The 24,827-nt window shown below is 43.5% G+C and overlaps 1 protein-coding gene and 1 long non-coding RNA gene across 2 annotated transcripts in view; one reads left to right on the forward strand and one right to left on the reverse strand.

The window, feature by feature from the left end:
* LOC130273223 (uncharacterized) overlaps positions 1-24,827 on the forward strand; it is a 210,857-nt gene that overhangs the window by 129,062 nt on the left and 56,968 nt on the right. The window lies entirely within an intron of this gene.
* Positions 1-24,827, reverse strand: part of LOC130273220 (sodium channel protein type 4 subunit alpha B-like) — a 488,856-nt gene that overhangs the window by 57,909 nt on the left and 406,120 nt on the right. The window contains exon 23 of the mRNA XM_056519644.1: positions 18,013-18,135. Coding sequence (XP_056375619.1) covers positions 18,013-18,135 — 123 coding nt within the window. The remainder of the gene's footprint in view (positions 1-18,012; positions 18,136-24,827) is intronic.

Below are 24,827 nucleotides of genomic sequence, written 5' to 3' on the forward strand. Positions count from 1 at the left end.
AAAACAAAAACAAAAAAAAGATATACCTATTATAGAATAATAAATTAAAAGTTTATAGCAGCCGGAGTGGCAAGGGATTAGGCGAAATAAGGCAAACATCCTAAAAGATTTGAGTAGTTTGGGAATTAAAATGTTATACATGAGTTATCTAACATACAATATTTGAATTATATTATTATATAATGATAAAATATAACTATAGGGTGTGCAATGGCTACGATTGCACATAAAACTTAAGGGTGCTTTTTCCCCATATGAGAATACTATGAAATTTGTATGATAGTTAGGGACCCTCTTACAGATTTACCTTTGATTTGAAAGAGATTATCCAGGAAAAGAAAAACAGAGCTTATTTCTTTCAAAAACTGCTCGCTGTCTGTCTCCAGGTGGGTGTGGTTCTGCGCTCAGTTCCATTGAAGTGAATGGAGCCAAGTTGTAATACCACACAACCTGGGAACAGACATGGAGCTGTTTTTGAAAGAAATTAGCTCTGTTTTTCTATTCTTGGATAACCCCTTTAAACTAGGGTTTTAAACCAAAATTACAAAATGCTGAGAGACCTACTCGTGCCGCCCAGCACACTTGAATGAAGCACTTGTATTAACAGCTACATGGGATTCTGTGTTATCCGGATGGGACCTGCAAATAACTACCCTCTTAAATGAATATAATTTTGTGACTCCCCTATGCTGTTTTTTTTTTTTTTTTGCTCCTATTCTTGATATTTCCCTGTGCTGTATTAGGAACTCTGTATTGAACACCATTACTATTAAGGAATCAGCGAATGTATATGTCCTTGTATGCAAGTTTTCCCTTTAACCACTTAGGGACCAAGGGCGTAAGGTACACCCCCACTCGCGGTACTTAAGGACCCAGGACTTACCTGTATGCCCGTGGGAATTTCGGTCCCTGCCGCTCCCTGGGCGGGGGCTGGACTGGGGTGACTGCTGATATCTGTCAGCAGGCACCCTGTGCGACACCCTCATGTCGGGGATTGCTGCAAAATCTGTGGCGATTCCGGGTCATACAGATCTCCAGTGACCTGGAAAATAAGGGGTATCGAGGTTGTCCAAGACACCCCCAATGCCCCTGAAGGGATAGGAGTGAGGTGGCAGGGGTGCCACCCCTCCTATATCTGCTATTGGTCGGTCAGAAGCGGGGGTGTTAAAGTTCAGTTCCCCTGTTCTGCCCACCCACGATAATCTGGGCAGAACGGGGGAGCTGACCGGCAGTGGTGGTGGAGGTGCACTTACCGGCGGCGATCCTCTCCCTGGTGTGACGATCCTGCAACTATGGAAGACGGTGAGTTGTTGCCTAGCAACATCTGGAGGGCTACAGTTTGGAGACCACTATACAGTGGTCTCTAAACTGTAGTCTCCAGATGTTGCAAAACTACAACTCAAAACAGCTGTTTGCTGTTTGGGCATGCTGGGATTTGTAGTTTTGCAACAGCTGCAGTTTGGAGATCACTGTGCAGTGGTCTCTAAACTGTGGCCCTCTAGACCTTGCAAAACTACTACTCCCAGCATACTCACACAGCAGTTTGCTGTCTGGGCATGCTGGGTTTTGTAGTTTTACAACATCTGGTGGGCAACAGTTTGGAGATCACTGTGCGGTGGTTTCTAAACCGTGGCCCTCTAAATCTTGCAAAACTATAACTCCCAGCATGCACGAACAGCAAACGGCTGTCTTGTCAAGCTGGGAGTTGTAGTTATGTACCTCCAGCTGTTGAATATCTACATCTCCCATGTTGGGAGTTGTAGTTTTTCAACAGCTGGAGGTTTGCTCCCCCATGTGAATGTACAGGGTACATTCACACGGGCAGGTTTACAGTGAGTTTCCTGCTTCAAGTTTGAGCTGCGGCAAATTTTCCGCCGCAGCGCAAACTCTTAGCGGGAAACTCCCTGTAAACCTCCGCCCGTGTGATTGTACCCTAAAAACACTACACTACACTAACACATAATAAAGGGTAAAACACTACCTTACACTGTCCCCCCCCCCAATAAAAATGAAAAACGTATTGTACGGCAGTGTTTCCAAAACGGAGCCTCCAGCTGTTGCAAAACAACAACTCCCAGCATTTCCGGACAGCCACTGACTGTCCAGGCATGCTGGGAAATTAGCAACAGCTGGAGGCACCCTGTTTGGGAATCACTGGCGTAGAATACCCCTATGTCCACCCCTATGCAATCCCTAATTTAGACCTCAAATGCGCATGGCGCTCTCTCACTTCGGAGCTCTGTCGTATTTCAAGGAAACAGTTTAGGGCCACATTATATAGAAGCTTCATTTTTTATAGGCCTGAAATATAAGGTCAACCTCCTAGTATGCCCCGCTATTAAAGGGGTACTCTGGTGGAAAACTTTTTTTTTTTTTTAAATGAACTGGTGCCAGAAATTTTAACAGATTCTTAAAAGACTTCTATTTAAAAATCTTTATCCTTCCAGTACTTATTAGCAGCGGTATGCTACAGAGGAAATTCTTTGCTTTTTTAATCTTTTTTGTCTTGTCCACAGTGCTCTCTGCTAACACCTCTGTCTGTGCCAGGAACTGTCCAGAGTAGCATAGGTTTGCTATGAGGATTTTCTCCTGCTCTGGACAGTTCCTGATATGGGCATCAGGGGTCAGCACTGTGGACAAGACAAAAAAGAAATTCAAAAAGCAAAGAATTTTCTCTGTAGTATACAGCTTCTAAAAAGTACTGGAAGGATAAAGATTTTTTAATATAAGTAATTTACAAATCTGTTTAACTTTCTGGCACCAGTTGATTAAAAAAAATGTTTTCCACCGGAGTGCTCCTTTAAGCCTAAGAGGTCTTTCTCGTCTCTATTCTATCAGGTAATTGCTCTATTTCTATCAGGTAATTGCTCTATTTCTGGTGGCTTTTACTGAACTTATTAATAAATTGTAGTTTTTAATAAGCACCCCCTTTTCTTCTTTTTTTCTTAGTTCTTCACTGCCTTGGGACTAACAAAAATGTAACTACAGCTTTGATAAATAATACTTTATTAGTCAGATGATATGCTCACAGTTCTTGATTGAGCACAACAACCTGTAGGCTAATAAGATATGAATCACTTAGAACCTTTTCCTGACCCCACAAAGATTCTGAATGGCATTTATGGTCTTAATGCTGTCTTGTTGCCAGTTCAATCAAAAAATCTGGCCAGTCTGCCATTCTAAATTATAATTAAAAACTAAATAAAAAAAAAACACAGCATATGTTTTAGATTTGCAAGAACATCTTGCATTACGGAATGATAAACACCAGGTGTAGGGTGATATATATAGTATGACTATTTAAACGGACATTAAAATAATGCACACAAAAAATTTAAGTCTAACTGTCATTTCAAACAACTTTGCATAAATTAAGTGAATATAAAAAAAATCAGTAAAATATCTTATTAGAGAAGTGTGCCTAGTTCTTCTCTTATCATGCTGCACATCACCATCCACCTCTTTTTTTGTTTATGATTTAAGGAAATCCAAAGAGCAGAGTGAAGATTTCACGGCCCATAAAAATCTATGGATCTAGGTGGATCTGACTTGTTAAAAAAAAAAAAAAGAGTTAAACTGCCCATTTGATTTAGACAAAATTGGGACAAACTGGGCAATTTTGGCAAGATTATGGGCACATGTATGGGGCAATGTTGCGGTTAGGGGGAAAAAAAAGGTATTGGGCATGTTAGATTTTGTTTCCCCGAGACATAATTGGTGTCAAAAGTTTGTTTATTTTTTTAAACAACAGATCAATAAATGTGTCCTTTCCACTAATTTGCGGTAGAATTCCTAAGTACCATCATATAAATTTTTTTTTAGAGCATCTGACTTTTTTATTAGCGATGACACATACACCGCTTCTTGCCTTACATATCTGTATGTGGTCCCTTTCTTATGGTGTCAGAAGAGGGGGCCCAGGAAGACTGTCCAGTTCAAAGACTGGACAGTCCCTTTAAGACCCAATAATCTTATGGGGGACATTTATCATCGTTGCTTTGGTAAGCGAGTTCTGTAGGCATTTTTTTCTTGCTTTTGGTTTTGCTTATGTGTGGCATATTTATCATACTATCACAGGGTGTTGATAAATTTGGCTCACATAAGCAAAAAACTATAAATCGCTTTTGAATACCATTTATTTATCAGACATAAGCAAAAACCATTTATTGGCTTCAGAACAACACTTTGTAACACCACCTCCTCTTCTCTGGGACTTTTCTGCTCTAAAATTGCAGTTGTGAAAAATGTTTGCAAAATATTTAAAAAAAAAAATGTAACCCCTTTTGGACACAGGTTTTTTTTTTATATTTTTGCACTTTCGTTTTTTTCTCCTCATCTTCTAAAAATCACAATACTTTCAATTTTCCACCTTACATATAAAGCCTTGCTTTTTGCACCAGCAATTTTACTTTGTAAGGAAATTAACACCACAAGATCTACCGCAAAAAAAAAAATATATTTGTGGGACAAAGTTGGGGGAAAAAAAAAAACACAATTTTTTTTTAACTTTTAGGACCTTCCGTGTCTACCTAGTGCACTTTTCTGTAAAAATTACACATTCTATGTATTCTGTAGGTCAATAAAATTGAAATGATAGCCAACAAAGCTTCTTTCACATTGCCTTTGTGACACGGCAGTTTGACGTCCATCGGGGAACCTGGGGAGAATATGGGGAGAAAAATACATCATGCAACGTTGTTTCCTCCCGCTACTCCCGTCAAAAAACAACATTGCCTGACAGACCCCATAATAGTGAATGGCATCTGTCGGGACCCATTTTTTCCTTTTGAGCCCGGTCAAAAATAACGTCCGTTAAGGCACAAAAAAAGTGCCTGACGGACATTTGCGGCAGTGTGAAAGGGGCCTTATACTGGTTTGATTTGTTTTGCTTTTTTCAAAAAACTATTTATATGAAAATTAGCACATTTAAAATTGACCTCTTATGACCCCTCTAGCTTTTTTTATTTTTCTGTATATGAGGATGTGTGAGGGCTCAGAAGGCTGTCTGGAAATGATGGAGTTGTAGCTTACAACAGCTAGAGGCTCCCTGTTAGGGAAAAAGCCCATAAGCCAGCTTTTCCTAAGGGAGGGCACTTTAAATGTACTAACCAATTTTCTGTGTTTTTTTCTTATTATTTCAGATCCGTTTATGCAGAGGACTTCTTCGGATTCGGTGGACTACGTCAATGCCCAGCGTAGTTTATTATTAATTAAATGGTTTCACAAGGCCTTGTGGGGGAGTGTTTTTTTGGAATAAAAGTTCTTTAAAAGTGTTTTTTTTTATTTACTTTACAGGCTTAGTAGTGGTAGCGGTCTTATAGAAGGAATCCATTAATAAACCGGGACTTAGCGCTAGCCACAAAAACAGCAAACACTAACCCCCAATTATTACCCCGGTAACAACCGCCACAGAGGTGTTGGGAAGAGCCGGTACCAAGAGGCCCAGAGGGTACAAAAAATGGTGCTTCTGGGCCTAGGCAGTAACAGGCTGGCATTATTTGGGCTGGGGAGGGCCAGTAAAATGGTCCTCCCCCACCCTGGTAACGTCAGGCTGTTGCTGCTTGGTTGGTATCTGGCTAAGAATGAAAATATGAATAACCCCCACATGTTTTTTGAATAAATAATTAAACAATTAGAAAAAAAAATGCGTGGGGTTCCCCCTATTTTCATTCTCAGCCAGATACAAACCAAACAGCAACAGCCTGACGTTACCAGGGTGGGCAAGGACCATTGTTACTGGCCCTCCCCAGCCTAAATAACGCCAGCCTGTTACCACCCAGGGTCAGGAGCACCATTTTTGATGCTCCGGGCCTGTTGGTACCCAGGTAATAATTGGAGGTTAGCGCTAGCTGTTTTTGTGGCTTGCTCTAAGCCCTGGCTGAATAATGATTTCGTCTATGAAACAGCTTCCACTACTAAGCCTGTAAAGTCAATTTAAACAAAATAAAACCCACAACACTTTTTGAAAACTTTTATTCCCAAAAAAAAAAAAAAAACTCTCCCTCACAAGCCCTTGTTAGCCACTTTATTAATATTAAATATAAAAACGCTGGTCAACGATGTAGTCCACTGAATCCAAAGAAGTCCTCAGCATACATGGATCTAAATTAAGAAAAAAAACATGAAAAATAGGTTAGTACATTTATAGTCATAAACAAGCATTTCCTAACAGGGAGCCTTCAGCTGTTGCTAAACTACAACCCCATCATTCCCAGACAGCCTTTGGTAGTCTAGGAAAGATATAGGTTGTAACTTAGCAACAGTTGGAGCCTCGCCGTTTATAAACTACAATTCTCTTCGTATGAGTTGTAGTTTAGCAACAGCTGGAGGCACCCCGTTCCTAAACTCAACTCCCATCGTGGAATTTGTAGTTTAGCAACAGCTGGAGGCATCCCATTCCTAAACTACAACTCCCGCCACCCGCTTGCTAGCTTTTGCAAGACTACAACTCCCAGCATGCCCTAACAGCAATGGCTGGTAGAGAGGACCCCCCTCCCTGCTTATTGCCAACACCCCCGGCAATTGCCAACACCCCCACTCCCGCCGCTCTCCTCCCGTGTTTATAGCGTCCCCCTCACCGCTGCCTCTCTTTGCCTCGCCACCACCGCCGCTCAGAGGCCAACCAGCCAATTACAGCTCAGGCTGGGAAATATGAAGTTACAGTGTAGTTTCATATCCCTTGCAGCCGGCCAGCGCCGCTCCCCGGCCACCCACCCGCAACTACCAGCAGTTGCAACTACAACTCCCAGGATGTCCTCACTGACAGTGCGTGCTGAGAGTTGTACTCCTGTAACGGCTAGCCGCCGGGTGGGAGAACTGGAGCGGGGGGCTGATGCGAGCGGCGAGGCAAAGATAGGCGGCGGTGAGGGGGACGTTACACACACAGGAGGAGAGCAGCCGGGGTGGGGGTGTTGGCAATTGGCAGGGGGGGTCCCGCTCCCCGGCCGCAACTACCAGCCGGGGCAACTACAACTCCCAGCATGTCCTTACTGTTAGAGCATGCTGGGAGCTGTAGTCCTGTAACGGCTAGCCGTCAGGTCGGAGCTGTGGAGCGGGGGCTGCTGCGAGCGGTGGCGAGGCAAAGATAGGTGGCGGTTGGGGGGACATGACACACAGGAGGAGAGCCTGGGACGTGATTTCATATTTGCCGCAGGAGCCGTGTTCTCGGCTCCCGGCGGGAAATATAAAATCCTGCTCTCCAAGCAAAGTTTTGTAAGCCAGGTCCGGGCCGGCTTACATTTACGCTGCTTTGGAGGCGGTTGCGACTTTTGTGCGACTGTCGCACTTGATAAATCCCTGACCACTGCAAAGTGAAAACTGAAATTTGCTCTGGTAAGCTCTTTTGTAGATTTTTGCATACAGCCAAAAATTGCACAGAAAATTGCTTAGGTGCAGATGCAACTTTTTGTGCAACTTTTGTAAGCAAAGAAAGAGCTCTAAATCTCTTGATAAATCTCCCCCCTTGTTCTTTCTGTAAGCTCTTTAATGGGCACTGCTGTTTCACATAATCTCCCTTCACCTGATAGCCAATGTGATTCCTAACATATATGTGAAATACTTCACCATGTGCTCTGTGCAGGGAAGCCAGTCCACACTGTTCCTTAAAGGTAAATCAAAGCCTCTCTCACCACTCTTAAACCTACAGGCAGCTTTCCCTTGTATCTAATGCTGTGTGTGCGCTGTGTTCACAGTGTTGCAGTGTCTCCACAGATCCTTTCATAATCCAAAAGCTTATCACATGTTGTATTGGGTTACAGGATCATCATGGGAATTATAACTGGCCAGAAGTATTTTCAACTTTAGGAGAAATATTTATCTGACTGTTTGGTCAATGGATCATTGTCACGATTCGGCTTCCAGGTAGTGGATCCTCTGTGTCAGCGAGGGATTGGCGTGGACCGTGCTAGTGGACCGGTTCTAAGAGGCTACTGGTATTCACCAGAGCCCGCCGCAAAGCGGGATGGTCTTGCTGCGGCAGTAGCAACCAGGTCGTATCCACTAGCAACGGCTCTACCTCGCTGACTGCTGAGAAGGCGTGGGACAGAAGGACTAGGCAGAGGCAAGGTCAGACGTAGCAGAAGGTCGGGGGCAGGCGGCAAGGTTCGTAGTCAGGATGGGTAGCAGAAGTTCAGGTACACAGGCTTTGGACACACTAAACGCTTTCACTGGCACAAGGCAACAAGATCCGGCAAGGGAGTGCAAGGGAGGAGACTAGATAAAGGCAGGGAGCAGGTGGGAGCCAATTAAGCTAATTGGGCCAGGCACCAATCATTGGTGCACTGGCCCTTTAAGTCTCAGAGAGCTGGCGCGCGCGCGCCCTAGAGAGCGGAGCCGCGCGCGCCAGCACATGACAGCAGGGGACCGGGACGGGTAAGTGACCTGGGATGCGATTCGCGAGCGGGCGCGTCCCGCTGTGCGAATCGCATCCCCAACGGCCAAAACAGTGCAGCGCTCCCGGTCAGCGGGACCGACCGGGGCGCTGCAGGGAGAAAGACGCCGTGAGCGCTCCGGGGAGGAGCGGGGACCCGGAGCGCTAGGCGTAACAGTACCCCCCCCCTTAGGTCTCCCCTTCTCTTTGTCCGGTAACTGCCTCCCCTGGGATGAGGACACCGGGAAAGAATGGAGGGTTTCCTCAACGGCAGGCAGTACAGCAGGAGTGGGAATGGGGAGGGAGGGCAGAGGGCGAGGCCTGGCACGGGGCAGTGTGACACCAGGACGGGGGCCATGGGGAGGCACAGAGGCTTGCCTGATGGGACTGGGAGGGGGGGAGAGGCACTTCCTGTGGCAGGCAGAGTCCCAGTTCTTGATCTCCCCGGTGGTCCAATCAATGGTGGGGGAATGAAGCCGGAGCCAAGGCAGACCGAGGAGGACCTCAGAGGTACAGTTGGGGAGAATGAAGAACTCAATCCTTTCGTGGTGGGGTCCGATAGACATCAGGAGGGGTTCTGTGCGGTAACGCACGGTGCAGTCCAATCTGGCTCCGTTGACCGCGGAAATGTAGAGCGGTTTGACGAGACGGGTCACCGGGATGCTGAATCTATTAACAAAGGACTCCAACATAAAATTCCCGGAGGCACCAGAGTCCAAGCAGGCCACGGCTGAGAGGAAGGAGTTGGTTGTAGGAGAAATCCGCACGGGCACCGTGAGACGTGGAGAAGAAGACTTAGAACCAAAAGATGCAACACCCACGTGAGCTGGGTGCGTGCGTGCGTTTCCCAGGCGTGGAGGACGGATAGGGCAATCCACCAAGAAATGTTCAGTACTGGCACAGTACAGACAGAGATTTTCTTCTCTACGGCGATTCCTCTCTTCCTGGGTCAGGCGAGACCGATCCACTTGCATGGCCTCCTCGGCGGGAGGCCCAGGCGAAGACTGCAAAGGATGCTGTGGGAGAGGTGCCCAGAGATCTAAGTCTTTTTCCTGGCGGAGCTCTTGGTGTCGTTCAGAAAAACGCATGTCAATGCGGGTAGCCAAATGGATGAGTTCTTGGAGGTTGGCAGGAATCTCTCGTGCGGCCAGCACATCCTTGATGCGACTAGATAGGCCTTTTTTAAAGGTCGCGCAGAGAGCCTCATTATTCCAGGATAGTTCAGAAGCAAAAGTACGGAATTGTATGGCGTACTCGCCAACGGAAGAATTACCCTGGACCAGGTTCAACAGGGCAGTCTCGGCAGAAGAAGCTCGGGCTGGCTCCTCGAAGACACTACGGAGTTCAGCGAAGAAGGCCTGGACTGTGGCTGTGGCAGGATCATTGCGGTCCCAGAGCGGTGTGGCCCAAGACAAGGCCTTTCCTGAAAGAAGGCTCACTACGAACGCCACCTTAGACCGTTCTGAAGGAAACAAGTCCGACAACATCTCCATATGCAGGGAACACTGAGACAAAAATCCACGGCAGAGTTTAGAGTCCCCATCAAATTTGTCCGGCAGGGACAAGCGGAGGTTAGGAGCGGCCACTCGCTGCGGAGGAGGTGCAGGAGCTGGCGGAGGAGATGGTTGCTGCTGTAGCGGAGGCAGAAGTTGCTGTAACATGGCGGTCAACTGCGACAGCTGCTGTCCTTGTTGGGCAATCTGCTGCGATTGCTGAGCGACCACCGTGGGAAGATCAGCGAGACTTGGCAGCGGCACCTCAGCGGGATCCATGGCCGGATCTACTGTCACGATTCGGCTTCCAGGTAGTGGATCCTCTGTGTCAGCGAGGGATTGGCGTGGACCGTGCTAGTGGACCGGTTCTAAGAGGCTACTGGTATTCACCAGAGCCCGCCGCAAAGCGGGATGGTCTTGCTGCGGCAGTAGCAACCAGGTCGTATCCACTAGCAACGGCTCTACCTCGCTGACTGCTGAGAAGGCGTGGGACAGAAGGACTAGGCAGAGGCAAGGTCAGACGTAGCAGAAGGTCGGGGGCAGGCGGCAAGGTTCGTAGTCAGGATGGGTAGCAGAAGTTCAGGTACACAGGCTTTGGACACACTAAACGCTTTCACTGGCACAAGGCAACAAGATCCGGCAAGGGAGTGCAAGGGAGGAGACTAGATAAAGGCAGGGAGCAGGTGGGAGCCAATTAAGCTAATTGGGCCAGGCACCAATCATTGGTGCACTGGCCCTTTAAGTCTCAGAGAGCTGGCGCGCGCGCGCCCTAGAGAGCGGAGCCGCGCGCGCCAGCACATGACAGCAGGGGACCGGGACGGGTAAGTGACCTGGGATGCGATTCGCGAGCGGGCGCGTCCCGCTGTGCGAATCGCATCCCCAACGGCCAAAACAGTGCAGCGCTCCCGGTCAGCGGGACCGACCGGGGCGCTGCAGGGAGAAAGACGCCGTGAGCGCTCCGGGGAGGAGCGGGGACCCGGAGCGCTAGGCGTAACAATCATTAATCTAGACAAAAAAATAGGCTGCAACATGTTGTCAAGTTCCATCAGGGATCATTTATAATGATTGATGGCAATGGGAAAAATAATATTAATTCCTAGACAAGTGCATTTGTGTAATATAATATTGATGTCCTTTTTAATCTTTATACAAAATAAACAATTTCTTCACTGATGCCTCTGGAAAAAACACTGTACACAATATACCAGAGAAAGGATTATATGGAGATGTTTTACCCATAAATGTAATTTAAAAAATGGTAAATTACATGACGGTACCCCCATCATGGAGGTATGTACTGTATAAGCACACACCATGCTCACTGGGATTGTTGGCCTACTTATATATCAGTGGTGGACTACTGGAAGTCCCAGGACCACATGTAATCTGCCATGGTAAGTCTTCAGCTCCTATCTCCCTTTTTCCATCAGTTTACAATTAAACAAGGAACAAGACAAATCACATTAATAAACAGAAGACTGAAATGTAAAAATCTTTCTTGAATATGGAAAAAATAAGAAAAAATAGAGCATTTTCTCCCTAATTTAGAATTTCGGCTCTGGCCCTTTAAGAAAAGGAGACTGGCGTTGGCTGGAGATGACAGCAGTGAGGTCTTACTATTTTGTCCACTCTGTCCTACTATCTAATTTCCTGTTTATGTTGCTATAGGAGTTTATTATAGATTCCCGTGTATTATGATGCAGAAGGGGGAGCCCAAAAGCAGCAGGAACCTGTCATGGTTTTCAGTGCAGTATTGCTGCTGCAGGCGAGGTTTCTAGTGAGAAACTCAGCTTAAGGCTAGGACTCCACTGAGATGTTTGCCCTGCGATTTTTGTGGCATAAAAACGCCAGAAAAACTGCCACAGTTTTCCCCTGCGTTTTTGCGTTTTTTTCTGGCGTTTTTACCTTTATGTGGAATTTGCCTTTTTTGGCCCCTTTTGCGTTTTTTTTACAAAATAGTTGGGTACCAAAAAAAAAAAAAAAAAAAAAGATGCAGTAGGGATGTAAAAATGTATTTAACTAAATGTTTTTTTATATAATAGCATTTTAATAAATTTTTTTGTAAAGTGTGTGTTTAACTTTTTTTTTCTCTTTTTCCCCCCACATTTTTTAGGTAGTACTACTACTCCCAACATGGAACACACTGTTCCATGCTGGGAGTAGTAGTACCTGTACTATAGACATATCGCCGCCTGACACCACATGAGATCGTCCATTATATAGCAGAGAAGCGGAGCGGCTCTATACAGCGCTTGCACCTCTGCTCTGTACTCTGAGTGATGTTCTATTCACATCATTCATTCATATTTTCCGCCCAGAGCTGTGATTGGCCGGATGGTTGCAGCCAATCACAGCTCTGAGGAAAAGATGAATGAATGAGTGGCAGGCCCGGAGTATAGTGCAGAGCAGGGATGCCCGCACTGTATACAGCCGCTCTTCTATAGACGGGACGATCACAGAGGGTGTCAGTAGTGATACCCGCTGTGATCTGTCACTTACTGCAGGTACTCCTACTCCCAACATGGAGCACACTCTGCTCCATGCTGGGAGCTGTAGTACCTGCATTAATAGACAGATCGCAGCGAGTGTAACTTCTGACATCCGCTGCGATCTGTTTATTAATGCAGGTACTACAGCTCCCAGCATGGAGCAGAGTGTACTCCATGTTGGGAGTAGTAGTACTTGTAGTTAAGGAAAGATCACTGCGGGTATTACTCCTGACACCCGCTGTGATCCTCCGGTATAATGTATAGATGCAGTGGCTGGCGCTCTCCTATGGTCCCCTGCACTGACGTATATATACACATTCCGATTTCTCACAGAGAGCTGTGATTGGCTGGAACCATCTGGCCAATCACAGCTCTCTGCGGGAAATATGAATATGTGTATATATACGGCAGTGCAGGGGATCATAGAAGAGCGGCCGCATCTATACATTATACAAGAGGATCGCAAAAGGCGATCTGTCAATTAGTACAGGTACTACTACTCCCATCATGGAAAAGTGTGTTCCATGCTGGGAGTAGTAGTACTACTTAAAAAATGTTAAAATAAAAAAAAAGTCAAAAACACACACACTACATTTTTATTATTGTCGGCTACATTTTTAGTGCTTTACGCGCTCACATAAATTGATCCCTGTTTAAAAATTAATAAACATTTCATAATAAAAAAGATAAATTTTGTTAGATACAATTTTTTCCATCACTACTGTATCTTTTTTATTAATTTTTGGTACCCTACATGGCGTTTTTCTTGGCGTTTTTGCTCTCCCATAGACTTCTATAGGATAAAAACGTCATGATTTCAGGGCAAAAAACGACAAACTAGGTTTTGTCAGCCTCTGAGCCCGAAATTGCTGAAAAACGCCAAAAGGATTAAAAAACGCCAAACTGAAAAACGCCAAGTGAATCTGGCATTTTGTAGTTTACTATTGACTTGCAGCTAACATCTAAACAGCTAAATTGCCGTTTTTAATGGCGTTTTTGTAAAAAAAAAACCTCAGTGGAGTTCCAGTCTAACTCTTTACAGCAGATGTGTCCTGCTCTAGAAAATTAACCTTTTACAAACAGATGTGTCCTACTCTAGCAGATTAACTGTTTACAAGCAGCTATATATTTTTCCTATAGCTTATTCACTGTGCATCTGCATCTAGTGATGGAATAATTCATCAACTTTGTGATTAGCTTTTTGCGAATTTATGGGGAAAATATGTAATTCAATTCTCCTATTGAATTCTATGGACCAACAACTAAATAAAACTGCAAAACAGTAAAATTAAGTTGGTTTTCTCTAAGAACAAGGCTCCACTTTGCAATTCAAATGCTGTATAATATAGTGCTCTGCCCCCTCACAGATGGTACCTCCCAGATAAGAGAATCACCAGATGATCTGTATCTGTTTATTTTGTAATACCGAGAAAAATCTTTGTATATACTAATGATGTTTTTTTTTTTTTTTTTCTTCTTTCTTAAAACCGAAAGGTCCTCTGTTACAACGTTGCACAGCTGGTGACTACAGAAATTTTCCCAGAAAGTAATAATTAATCTGTACTTTGCAATAAAGCTGGAGTGGAATTTCCTTATTTTTGCATTATTCAGCTTCCCTGCCAAGCATTGTAATATTACATGTTGCTTGAAATATGTCACCATGGCTTACAATAAAATATAAATTATTATATCAAAACATTAGGATCCTTGTGCCAACCAGGGCACAAATACAATAGCTGGTGAGACTGCGAGCTGCCCCTATGTAACTTGTGGAGGATCTATTCATTCTGGTGTGTGTGTCATTATTCAAATTAGGCAGAACAAAAAAAATGTTCAAACTGAAAGGAAATTAGAGAAAATAAACTTCCCTCTAACAATAGCTAATTACAAATATTGCTAATTGTTGTTTACTGCAGCGGAAGAATCAGGGCACACTGCCAAGTGCATTAATAGGCTTTTAACATATGCTTGGAGCAATGCTTATTTGCCAGCATGACTGTCACCAGGCTAAGCTTTTCTCTAACTCTTTTCAATACGTCTCCAATGGTCACTGTAGATTTAACTACCAAAGTCGACATTTTTCTAGTATACTGCGAAGGTATATGAAAGAACAACGTGTTTTTGATATGTTATACGAGTGGCAGGCAATTATTTATATCATGGTCCCTATCATCTTTAAATCGAGATAAAATAGAGATGACAACCTATTAAAAGGAGATTTTCATAAAAATTTTTTTTACCGGCTAGTAATGGAGTTGTAAAAAAAAATTGAAAGTGATGCTGAACTGAATTCAAATCACTAGCCACAATGACCTTTGGGTTCAGGGGGGGGGGGGGGCTATTTTATTTAATTTTTTTAACACAGAGCTAGTCGGTACAGAAACATAAAATAATTTAATTTTGCTTGTTCAACACACCAGGCTTCTTAAGAGGGGTACTCCGCTGTAAAGATCCTATCCTCTATCCAAAGGAACCCTTGCAATCTCCGAGCTGGCAAGGGGCTTGCAGACTCTGCATTCATGACATCACGCCACGCTCCCTCCATTCATGACTATGGGAGGGGGCATGACGGCTAGTACATAGCCATCATGCCTCCTCCCATAGAGGTGAATGGAGGGGGCATGGTGGCCAGCATTGCCAGTTGTTGAGCGCGGAGCGGAGTTCGCTCTGGGCACCGATTGACTGGGGTGCCACAGCGGAGATCGATCTCCGCTCAATGCCCGATGACTGTTTAAGCCAGTCGCCATGCCCCCTCAATGGGAGGAGACGTTCTGGCTATGTACTAGCTGCCACACCCCCTCCCATAGCCATGAATAGAGGGGGCATTGAGAGGGGGCTGAAAGCTTCCGTGATCTGCCGCCACCGCTGCCGGCCTGGAGATCGTGGGGGTCCCCAACAGCGGGACCCCCGCAATCTAACATCTTATCCCCTATCTATTGGATAGGGGATACGATGTTTACAGCAGAGTACCCCTTTAAGGAAAGGGGGTTCCTCTATAGTAAAAAGGTCTGGGAATCTCTGATCAACATTATGAGTCTTATAAAAATAGTGAGAAGTTCCAGCACAATGCTTTGCCTACCAAGATTAGCAAAGTAAAGTCTTTCAGTCTGAAGTGAGTTTCTGTACTTGTGTTCTCGATTAGTAATGCTGACTTATTTTACTGGAGCACAGAGATCGGTTGTATTGACTGTAGGCTCGATTTCCATAGTATTTTTCAAGTGGATAGCAGACACAGCCCATGGACAAGAGCGGTGCAGTTTCTGACAACCTCATTTTACATTAGGACGAACACAAAGAGAGGCAACAGTTGTCAGAAATGAGTTTAGCATTTTAGTATTGTTTAAATGTATTGAATTACGTGTAATTATAATAGGTATGGTCCTGTTCACATATTTTGGCCTTTTGTAGGAGATATGTACTGGGAGGCATCTTGATGTATGACTCCAACAGCATGTAGTGAAATACATTGTCCACTCTCAGAGGAAACATTTATTGGTGCAACTGTCCACATATGAACATTTACATCATGAGCTATTCCCTGGGAAACCCAATCTCTCTTCCTCTTCTCCTGAGGGTGCTTCAGAGAAGTAGATTAAAGGGGTATTCCAAAATCTTTTTATATATATATATATATATATATATATATCAACTGGCTCCAGAAAGTTAAACAGATTTGTAAATTACTTCTATTAAAAAAATCTTAATCCTTTCAGTACTTATGAGCTTCTGAAGTTAAGGTTGTTCTTTTCTGTCTAAGTGCTCTCTAATGACACCTGTCTCAGGAAACGCTCAGTTTAGAAGAGGTTTGCTATGGGGATTTTCTCCTAAACTGGGCGTTTCCTGAGACAGGTGTCATCAGAGAGGACTTAGACAGAAAAGAACAACCTTAACTTCAGAAGCTCATAAGTACTGAAAGGATTAAAACATTTTAATAGAAGTAATTTACAAATCTGTTTAACTTTCTGGAGCCAGTTGATATATATTAAAACGTTTTTGCCTGTAATACCCCTTTAAGGGTTTTCCTGCATTTATTACTCAGGAAGCTCCACTAATAATGGGAGATTTATCAAAATATGTGTAGAGGAAAAGTTGACCAGTTACCCATAGAAACCAATCAGATTGTTTCTTTAATTTTTGAAAAAGGCCTCTGAAAAATGAAAGAAGCGATCTGATTCGTTGCTATGGGCAACTGGTCAACTTTTCTTCTGCAAAATTTTTGATAAATCTCTGACATTTATCGGTCAAATTGACAATATTTTAGCCTTCTCCTGACAATAAAACCCTATGGGCAGTTTTACTACAGGAGCTTTCCAAAGTACACACAAAATATTGTGCAAAATGTGATGTGAACAACCCCAAGGCTGGATTTATATAAGTCCAGGGTCCCAGAGCTGTCCCAGATGAGAACCCCAGATGCTTCTGATGTTCCATCCATAACTTCATAGGCTATAATGCAGCATTGCACATGACCTATGGAGCATCCAGCACAGTTGCCCTATGATGTGGTTTCACTAGGGTAATACATGCTGCATGAAATGTTTTTATGCCAGGGGGCAAATATGCTGGATTATCGAACGAATAGGAAGGAGCCCTAAAGTGATTGTGCAAACATCTCTTTACCGATAAAGTATTTCAACCTCTCTAAAGATATTACAGTATGCACCATACCTACAATATTTAGGGGGTTGTCAAGGTTAAAAAAAATAAATAAAATACACTTTTCTCATAAATAGCACTATTTTTGTCCATGGACTGTCACTGAACTTTTCTTGAATGGGAGTGAACTATAATACTAGACATAGCTAATGGAAAAAGAAAAAGGGTATTTCTGGGGGGAAAAAAGCATATCCTTTTTCAAATTCCTAACAAGTCCTATATTTCTTATGCAGCTATGGCTCCTCAGGGTATTATTGCATTTTTCGGGAGACAATATTAAAAACATTCGTAAAAAAGTATGCGGCCAAAGCAAGAATAAACAGTATAAAGAGTATACACAAAAACTGACTTATTGCTTAATGTTTTCTATTGGACGGGTAGAGACGAATAGCTAAGCTTGACTTACAATTGGTAATTTGGATAAATCCATAAACTGAAACAGACATGTTTTGTAAAGAGCATTTTGACTAGGATGTAAACACGGAAATGGCATGCAAGTGAGTGAGTTTTCCATATGAAAAAGCAACAATTTGACAAACAGAAGTGATTAATAAGGATGAACATGCAGACCAGAAATCAGAACTGGCATGCCAGCAAATAAAGAGAGAGAAAAAAGAGAGAGTATTTCAGAAGAAAGTATTTGCAATGAATGTATTTATGGATTCAAAACTTAAAAAAATTTATTAAATGCTCCAAAATGTTTAAATGTGTTCTAAATTTTAAGTTCCATTGCCAGTAACTCATTGCATTGTTTGGTCGATGTACCCTCATCTGAAATCTTTTTGTATTTGTTTCATTCTTTGTAATGAAATTTCCCCCCATGTTTTGCCCCATAAACCCCATACAGAGATGAAACAAATGTACCAAAATAGAAGAAACTACTGTATACCAAATGGTTTAAGCCATTTTTGTATACAGATCTACTCACAAAAACTTCAAACAAAATGGGGTCCTTGACATGCTTTTTTAGTTCAAAACGGTCCCCAGGTTGCTGTTATCATCTTACCCTCATCCCTTCAAACCGTGATAAAGCCCTTAATGGTCTCAAAGCTCTGAGGGTCCTAAGAGATTTAATAGGACCAAAGTCGGAGAATCCCAGTGCAGTTGCTATGAGGCTTATTAAAGACACCTGAATGGAGACACAAAGCAGAATCCAAGCTGTTAACTCACTTTGCTCATCTCCATAGTTACTTTAATGCTGGAGAAGGGGAACCTCGGACCTATAAAAATAAATGTTATTAAGCATTGGGAAGAAACTGCAGTCTGTAGAGATCCAGAATCTTTTCAATGTACTTCCATCTTGACACTGATCATAGGCCTACGAGTCGTGAAGTCCCCCCATTAGACAGAATTACACCTATTCAACTGTAAACATTGAATGGAGTTCTGCATTTCTACCAATACTGCAGTTTGTTAGCCACAAAGAGAAAGGGAAAAAAAATAATGTTAATTTCCTGTAGAAGTAATATTGATTAGACATGCATAGAACTTTGGTGAATGTTACCCTTACCCTCATTCCTTCAAATCTGGACAAGGCTCGTAGAGGCCTCAATGCCCTCAGAGTTCTGAGAGACTTCACGGAACTCACTTGGCCTTGACCAATCATATAAGTTGCTATCAGACATGCTACTGAAATCTGTATAGATTGAATAAAATGTAAAATTATTGATCAGATGCAAACAAATCAAATCAGAGCCAGTCTGCTGTCTGTCGTCATTGTCTGGTCTCGTCTTTGGTTTTCATTGGGGAAAGTGTTTATTTTTTACAAATCAATTCATTTTTACATTTCAAGATGTATTATACCATCTATAGTTTTAATAACAGTTTATCGACCACGAGCTGCTTAAAGTTATTCTATTTGCATTGATAAAAGCTCAACAATTGAGTGCTGCTGAATGACAGCCCGATCTTACATCAACCACATGCAGTGCCAGAACAGAAGAAGTCTTCTAATTTATCAGTTAACTGGTACAGAGAAGATCCGGGATACGAGATAAACTCGCCCTCAGTTCTACTGTGGGTCTAATAATCTCCTTTTGTAGTCACCAAATGCGCTAATCAGAGTGATTTTCGTTGGTCCCCCTGAGATAATGATCAATCCTTTTGTGCCATTGTTTACATAGCGACTTATTTCAGGATTGTGAAAAGCCTCTTGATGAGGACTAATAATAAAATTTGTGAATCAATGTCTCAAGACATCTTGTTTGTTCTTAAAGGGCAACTGCATTGCCTAAATGCTAATCCAAAAATACATATTTTGTATTATGGCCAGAATAACAAGGATACTTTTACCTTTCAGCATTATTATTCATTGCTCACATAATTGCTTAGTCAGACACTGTTCACACCTTGCTTTTTGCATAGTGTTGCCTGTCGAGGACATAAAGCATTCTTGGCCAAACTACATGTGCATGGGGGAATCAGGAGAGATACTGTCCCTGATGGTTAGGAGGGATACTCAAATGCTCCCCTCTGGCAGTACTTTGGTCCCTGCAATTTACCACTTACTGGTAATTAGGAAAACAGTGTTATGTACTTACCTGACCGCGTTCCAGTGACAATCTTCTACTATGATCTTCAGGGCACCAAATGGTGCTGCTCTGTAATCATCGTGACCAGCCGTATTGACAGCAGGGCTGGTTAGATTATCTAGAGCTAAGATGTCAGGCAAATCAGGCCCAGTACCAACATTTTCTCATTTCCTGGACAGCGCCACATTTAAAGGGGTACTCCGGTGAAAAACTTTTTTTTTTTTTAAATCAACTGGAGCCAGAAAGTTAAACAGATTTGTAAATTACTTCTATTAAAAAATCTTAATCCTTCCTGTACTTATTAGCTGCTGAATACTACAGCGGAAATTCTTTTCTTTTTGAAACTCAGAGCTGTCTGCTGACATCATGAGCACAGTGCTCTCTGCTGACATCTCTGTCCATTTTAGAAACTGTCCAGAACAGCTCTTTTACTCATTTTACTCTGGACAGTTCCTAAAATGGACAGAGATGTCAGCAGAGAGCACTCTAATCATGTGTTTCAAACGGAAAAGAATTTCCACTGTAGTATTCAGCAGCTAATAAGTACAGGAAGGATTAAGATTTTCTTAAATAGAAGTAATTTACAAATCAGTTTACCTTTCTGGCACCAGTTGATTAAAAAAAAAAAGTTTTTCACTGGAGTACCCCTTTAAACAAGTGTTCTGCTTATCATAGATGCCTATGATTGCTTTTTCTCTAGAGTCTCACACGTGTATACTGTATTGGGATTCCTGCACCTCTGCCTTTCTGTAACTTTACTTCTAATTACTGATTCTACTATAGATGTTTGAGCCTCAAGTTTGACCCTGCCCGCAACTTAACCTTTGTTGCTGTCCTTGTCCTGATGTTACCCTCTGGTTCTGACCCTTGCTTGTGTTCTATTTTTTGCCTCTGATTCTGCCCTTGCTTTATATGGTTCTGACCCACTATGTCTGTCTGGGCCCTTTGCACTTAACTAGGGTAGGCACCATTACCCAGATATGGGCCAATACCTAGGAGGGATCGTCCAAGTAGGTAGGGACAGTGGTGGGGTAAAGCTCAGGGCTGAAATGTCCCCCTCCATTACATATAAAACTGTTTTCTTTAAAAAAAAAAAAAAAAAGTGCCTCTCGTCCACTTCAATGAGAGTGAACTGCAATAACAGACAAAAACTGAGGACAATGATGATGCTGTTTCTGCAAGAAAGCGGCTATGTTCTTTAATACTGAATAAGCCCTTTTAGGCACCCTGAACCTTTTGAAAACCTTTTGCCAGACATCACCTTCAAAGAGAGTATGAATTTGATTATGCTTTCATTATTTCGATGATGATAATAATAATAAGATGTTTGTTTTTTAAATCTAGCAGCTATTTCTTATTTATAAGACCTTCTCCGTGGCCATATTGGAAACACACACTTCTTTCCAGTATAGTCAATACAGCAGAGCATGTGCACTACATTGTAGCTAGCTGAAGTCAACAGGAATCAATTGACTGGGAAATGTCATAGACTTTTAATTCTCTAGAAAACAATGGGAGTACAGCCACTCTCTCAGAGACCAGGAAGCACCTATAGAAAAACATATCTATATTGGCTATCCTATCCTACCTAATTTAGGCTTTCAACAATAAATTAAAGTATTTCAAGATTTTCACTGGCACCAATTTGTACTGACATTATTTACCATAATATGTGAACTGAATTCACTTGGATGGGGCTTTTGTATGAAGATGCAAACAACATTTCAGTAATATTTTAATCAATATGCACAGAACCAGAAAACAGGAGTAATTCTTTAGACGTCATCACCAACAAATCATTTTGCTCTCTCTAGATCAATGGTTCTTAACCTGAGTTCGATCGAACCCCAGGGGTTGGGTGAGTCAGTCCTGGGGGTTCGACGGGGGAGATCGCAACAGGACAAGCAAACCAAGGAATTGCTCGGGTCCCCGGGCAGAGCCAGTGTTTGCCCGTCCTGTAGCGACGGGGAAATTCCTCCCATCACTATTCCCTCCCTGCGGCCCCGCATTAAGTTTAAAAACGCAGGGCCGCCGGGACATAGCGCATGCCGGGACGTCACTGACATCCCGTCCGTGCGCCCGTGGAAACGAAGGCGACGAGGACCGGAGGATAGAGCAGGAGGAAGACGCACGCTGGCCAGCTTGGTAAGTGACCAGCGGCACGTCATCTTCGGTGCTCCGACCACCGGTCCCGAGGCCTACTGCTATAGCTGGAGTGGTGGTCGGAGCACTGAAGTGGGCAGTAGACAGGCATACAGCCTCTAGCCATACATTGTATATGGCTGGAGGCTGTATGTCTGTGAGGGAACACTACCTACATCAGTGGTCTTCAACCTGTGGACCTATAGATGTTGCAAAACCACAACTCCCAGCATGGGAGTTGTAGTTTTGCAACATCTGGAGGTCCGCAGGTTGAAGACCACTGGCCTACATAATGTGGGAGAACACTGCCTGCCTAATGTGGGGGTACACTGCCTGCCTAATGTGGGGGAACACTGCCTGCCTAATGTGGGGGTACACTGCCTGCCTAATGTGGGGGTACACTGCCTGCCTAATGTGGGGGAACACTGCCTGCCTAATGTGGGGGAACACTGCCTACCTAATGTGGGGGAACACTGCCTACCTAATGTGGGGGTACACTGCCTACCTAATGTGGGGGAACACTGCCTGCCTAATGTGGGGGTACACTGCCTGCCTAATGTGGGGGAACACTGCCTGCCTAATGTGGGGGAACACTGCCTGCCTAATGTGGGGGAACACTGCCTGCCTAATGTGGGGGAACACTGTCTGCCTAATGTGGGGGAACACTGCCAGCCTAATGTGGGGGAACACTGCCTACCTAATGTGGGGGAACACTGCCTGCCTAATGTGGGGGTACACTGCCTGCCTAATGTGGGGGAACACTGCCTGCCTAATGTGGGGGAACACTGCCTGCCTAATGTGGGGGAACACTGCCTGCCTAATGTGGGGGAACTGTCTTCCTAATGTGGGGGGAACACTGTCTGCCTAATGTGGGGGAACACTGCCAGCCTAATGTGGGGGAACTGTCTTCCTAATGTGGGGGAACACTGTCTGCCTAATGTGGGGGGAACACTGTCTGCCTAATGTGGGGGAACACTGCCTGCCTAATGTGGGGGAACTGTCTTCCTAATGTGGGGGAACACTGTCTGCCTAATGTGAGGGGAACACTGCCTGCCTAATGTGGGGGAACACTGCCTGCCTAATGTGGGGGGACACTGCCATTGTTGCGAAAATGACATGAAAGTGGCACTTGCCAAGGTAAAGCCGCGCATTTCTGAACTGGTCTCAAAGACAACAGCAGAAGTCACACTGATTTGCAGTAAATATTCATTATGTTTTTGTGTGAAAATCATATTTTCATGGTTTTGTTCTTTGTTCTCAATGGTTTTGTTCATTTTGTGCACCTATGTATAAATATATACTTAAATATATACCTCCTGTGTTTTGAATTTGAAAAAATGATATTTTATTTTTCCAATTAAGAGGGGTTCAGTGAATGCGCATATGAAACTGGTGGGGTTCAGTACCTCCAACAAGGTTAAGAACCACTGCTCTAGATTTTTCCTGAAGGAACACTTAGAAGCTTTGGACTTCTACCTAATACTGGATACACTTTTTATTTATGGTCAATAACAAGCAAGAGCTTTGGCTCTAACATATATCGGAAGGCTTTACATCAGAATTTTCCCTCCTTGATGCAGCCTTGGGAGGCGAAGGTGATAATCCCACTTGATCCCTGGATTTAAGGATGTAAATCCCACCTGTTGCACCCACTCAGCAGGCAAAGGAAATGTAAGATAAATGATTTCCTAAGTGCTGAGCTAAATGACAGATAGCAAGATCTATGTGTCACTGGAAAGCTGGTAGGCTCCTGTCACTGCAGAGCTTACTTTCTACCTACCTTCATATTTCAAAAGAGAGAGGATAAGATTAGTATTATCATACACAATTCTAAATATGTTATAGTAACTTAAAGGAAAACTCCAGCAAAAGTAAACTTATCCTCTATGCACAGGATAGGGAATAAGTAGCTGATTGCAGGGGGTCTGACTGCTGCGACCTCAACGATCTCTGGGGCAGGACCTTGGTTCTCTGAGTGAGGAGTATGTGTCGTCTACTGGTAGACAGCACATCCCCCATTCATTTCTATGAGAGCGCTGATGTAGCAGTGCTCGGGTCTTTTCAGCGATCCCATATAAATGAATGACGCGCTTGCCGGTTCCCGCCCCATGATTGCAGAGGGTCCCAGTGCTCAGACCCCCGTGATCTGCTCCTTATCCCCTATTCTGTGGATAGGGGATAAGTTTATTTTTGTCTGATTTCTTCTTGAATTCATCAACATTAACCTACACAAAGTATAATTCGGGACTATTCTTAATCCATATAAATGTGAAGAGAAAGGATAAGATCCTATGAAAACATATCCACCCTTCAGCTGTTGCATAACTACAGAATGACTCCCTTCCCAATGGGAGTTGTGGTTTTGCAATAACTGGAGAACCACAGGTTGGAAACACTGCGCTAAGGTATATGAACAACAGGGTACTATGGAGCCCCTTAAATGATTCTGCTGAAGGCTCTCCCTGTCTGCTACCACAACTAAATTAGTAAAGAAAAAGGAGAGGAATCTCTTTGAAGATCTTGCTATCCTCCTTTTTTTTCTTTGTAGCCAATATTTCTTATAGGCAAATTGAAAAACCATGAAAAAGAGTACTATGGGGGTGATTTATCAAAACTTGTCCAGAGGAAAAGTTGCTGAGTTGCCCATAGCAACCAATCAGATCGCTTCTTTCATTTTTTTAAAGGGCCTTTGAGAAATGAAAGAAGCAATCTGATTGGTTACTATGGGCAACTCAGTAACTTTTCCTCTGGACAGGTTTTGATAGATCTCCCCCTATATGCCCAATGGCATAACAACTGCTGAATACGACCACTTACATATTTTATGTCACTGAAATGTGATGTCCTGAGTAACCAGCACAGATCCTGCTACTCTCCTGCATATGACTGACAGCAGCCTCATTCGGTTTCACACGTCTATGATATGGCCCTATTTTTTCAGACATAACAATTGGAGTTCAGTGGTTAAACTAGCAACAAGGCTAAGATACAGCTCACCATAAAGATATGAAGACTGGTTTTCCCATGTGGAAATATTCATGAAATATTTAGTCTAGTAGTCCTGGGCTGGACTTAGATCACCATAGGTTCTAAGATGGTCTAAGGTCTGTTCCCTCAGAATGCAGTTGTGAACAACAAATAACAGACA

This window comes from Hyla sarda, chromosome 5 (genome assembly GCF_029499605.1).
Source record: "Hyla sarda isolate aHylSar1 chromosome 5, aHylSar1.hap1, whole genome shotgun sequence".
In the NCBI taxonomy this organism is placed as follows: domain Eukaryota; kingdom Metazoa; phylum Chordata; class Amphibia; order Anura; family Hylidae; genus Hyla; species Hyla sarda.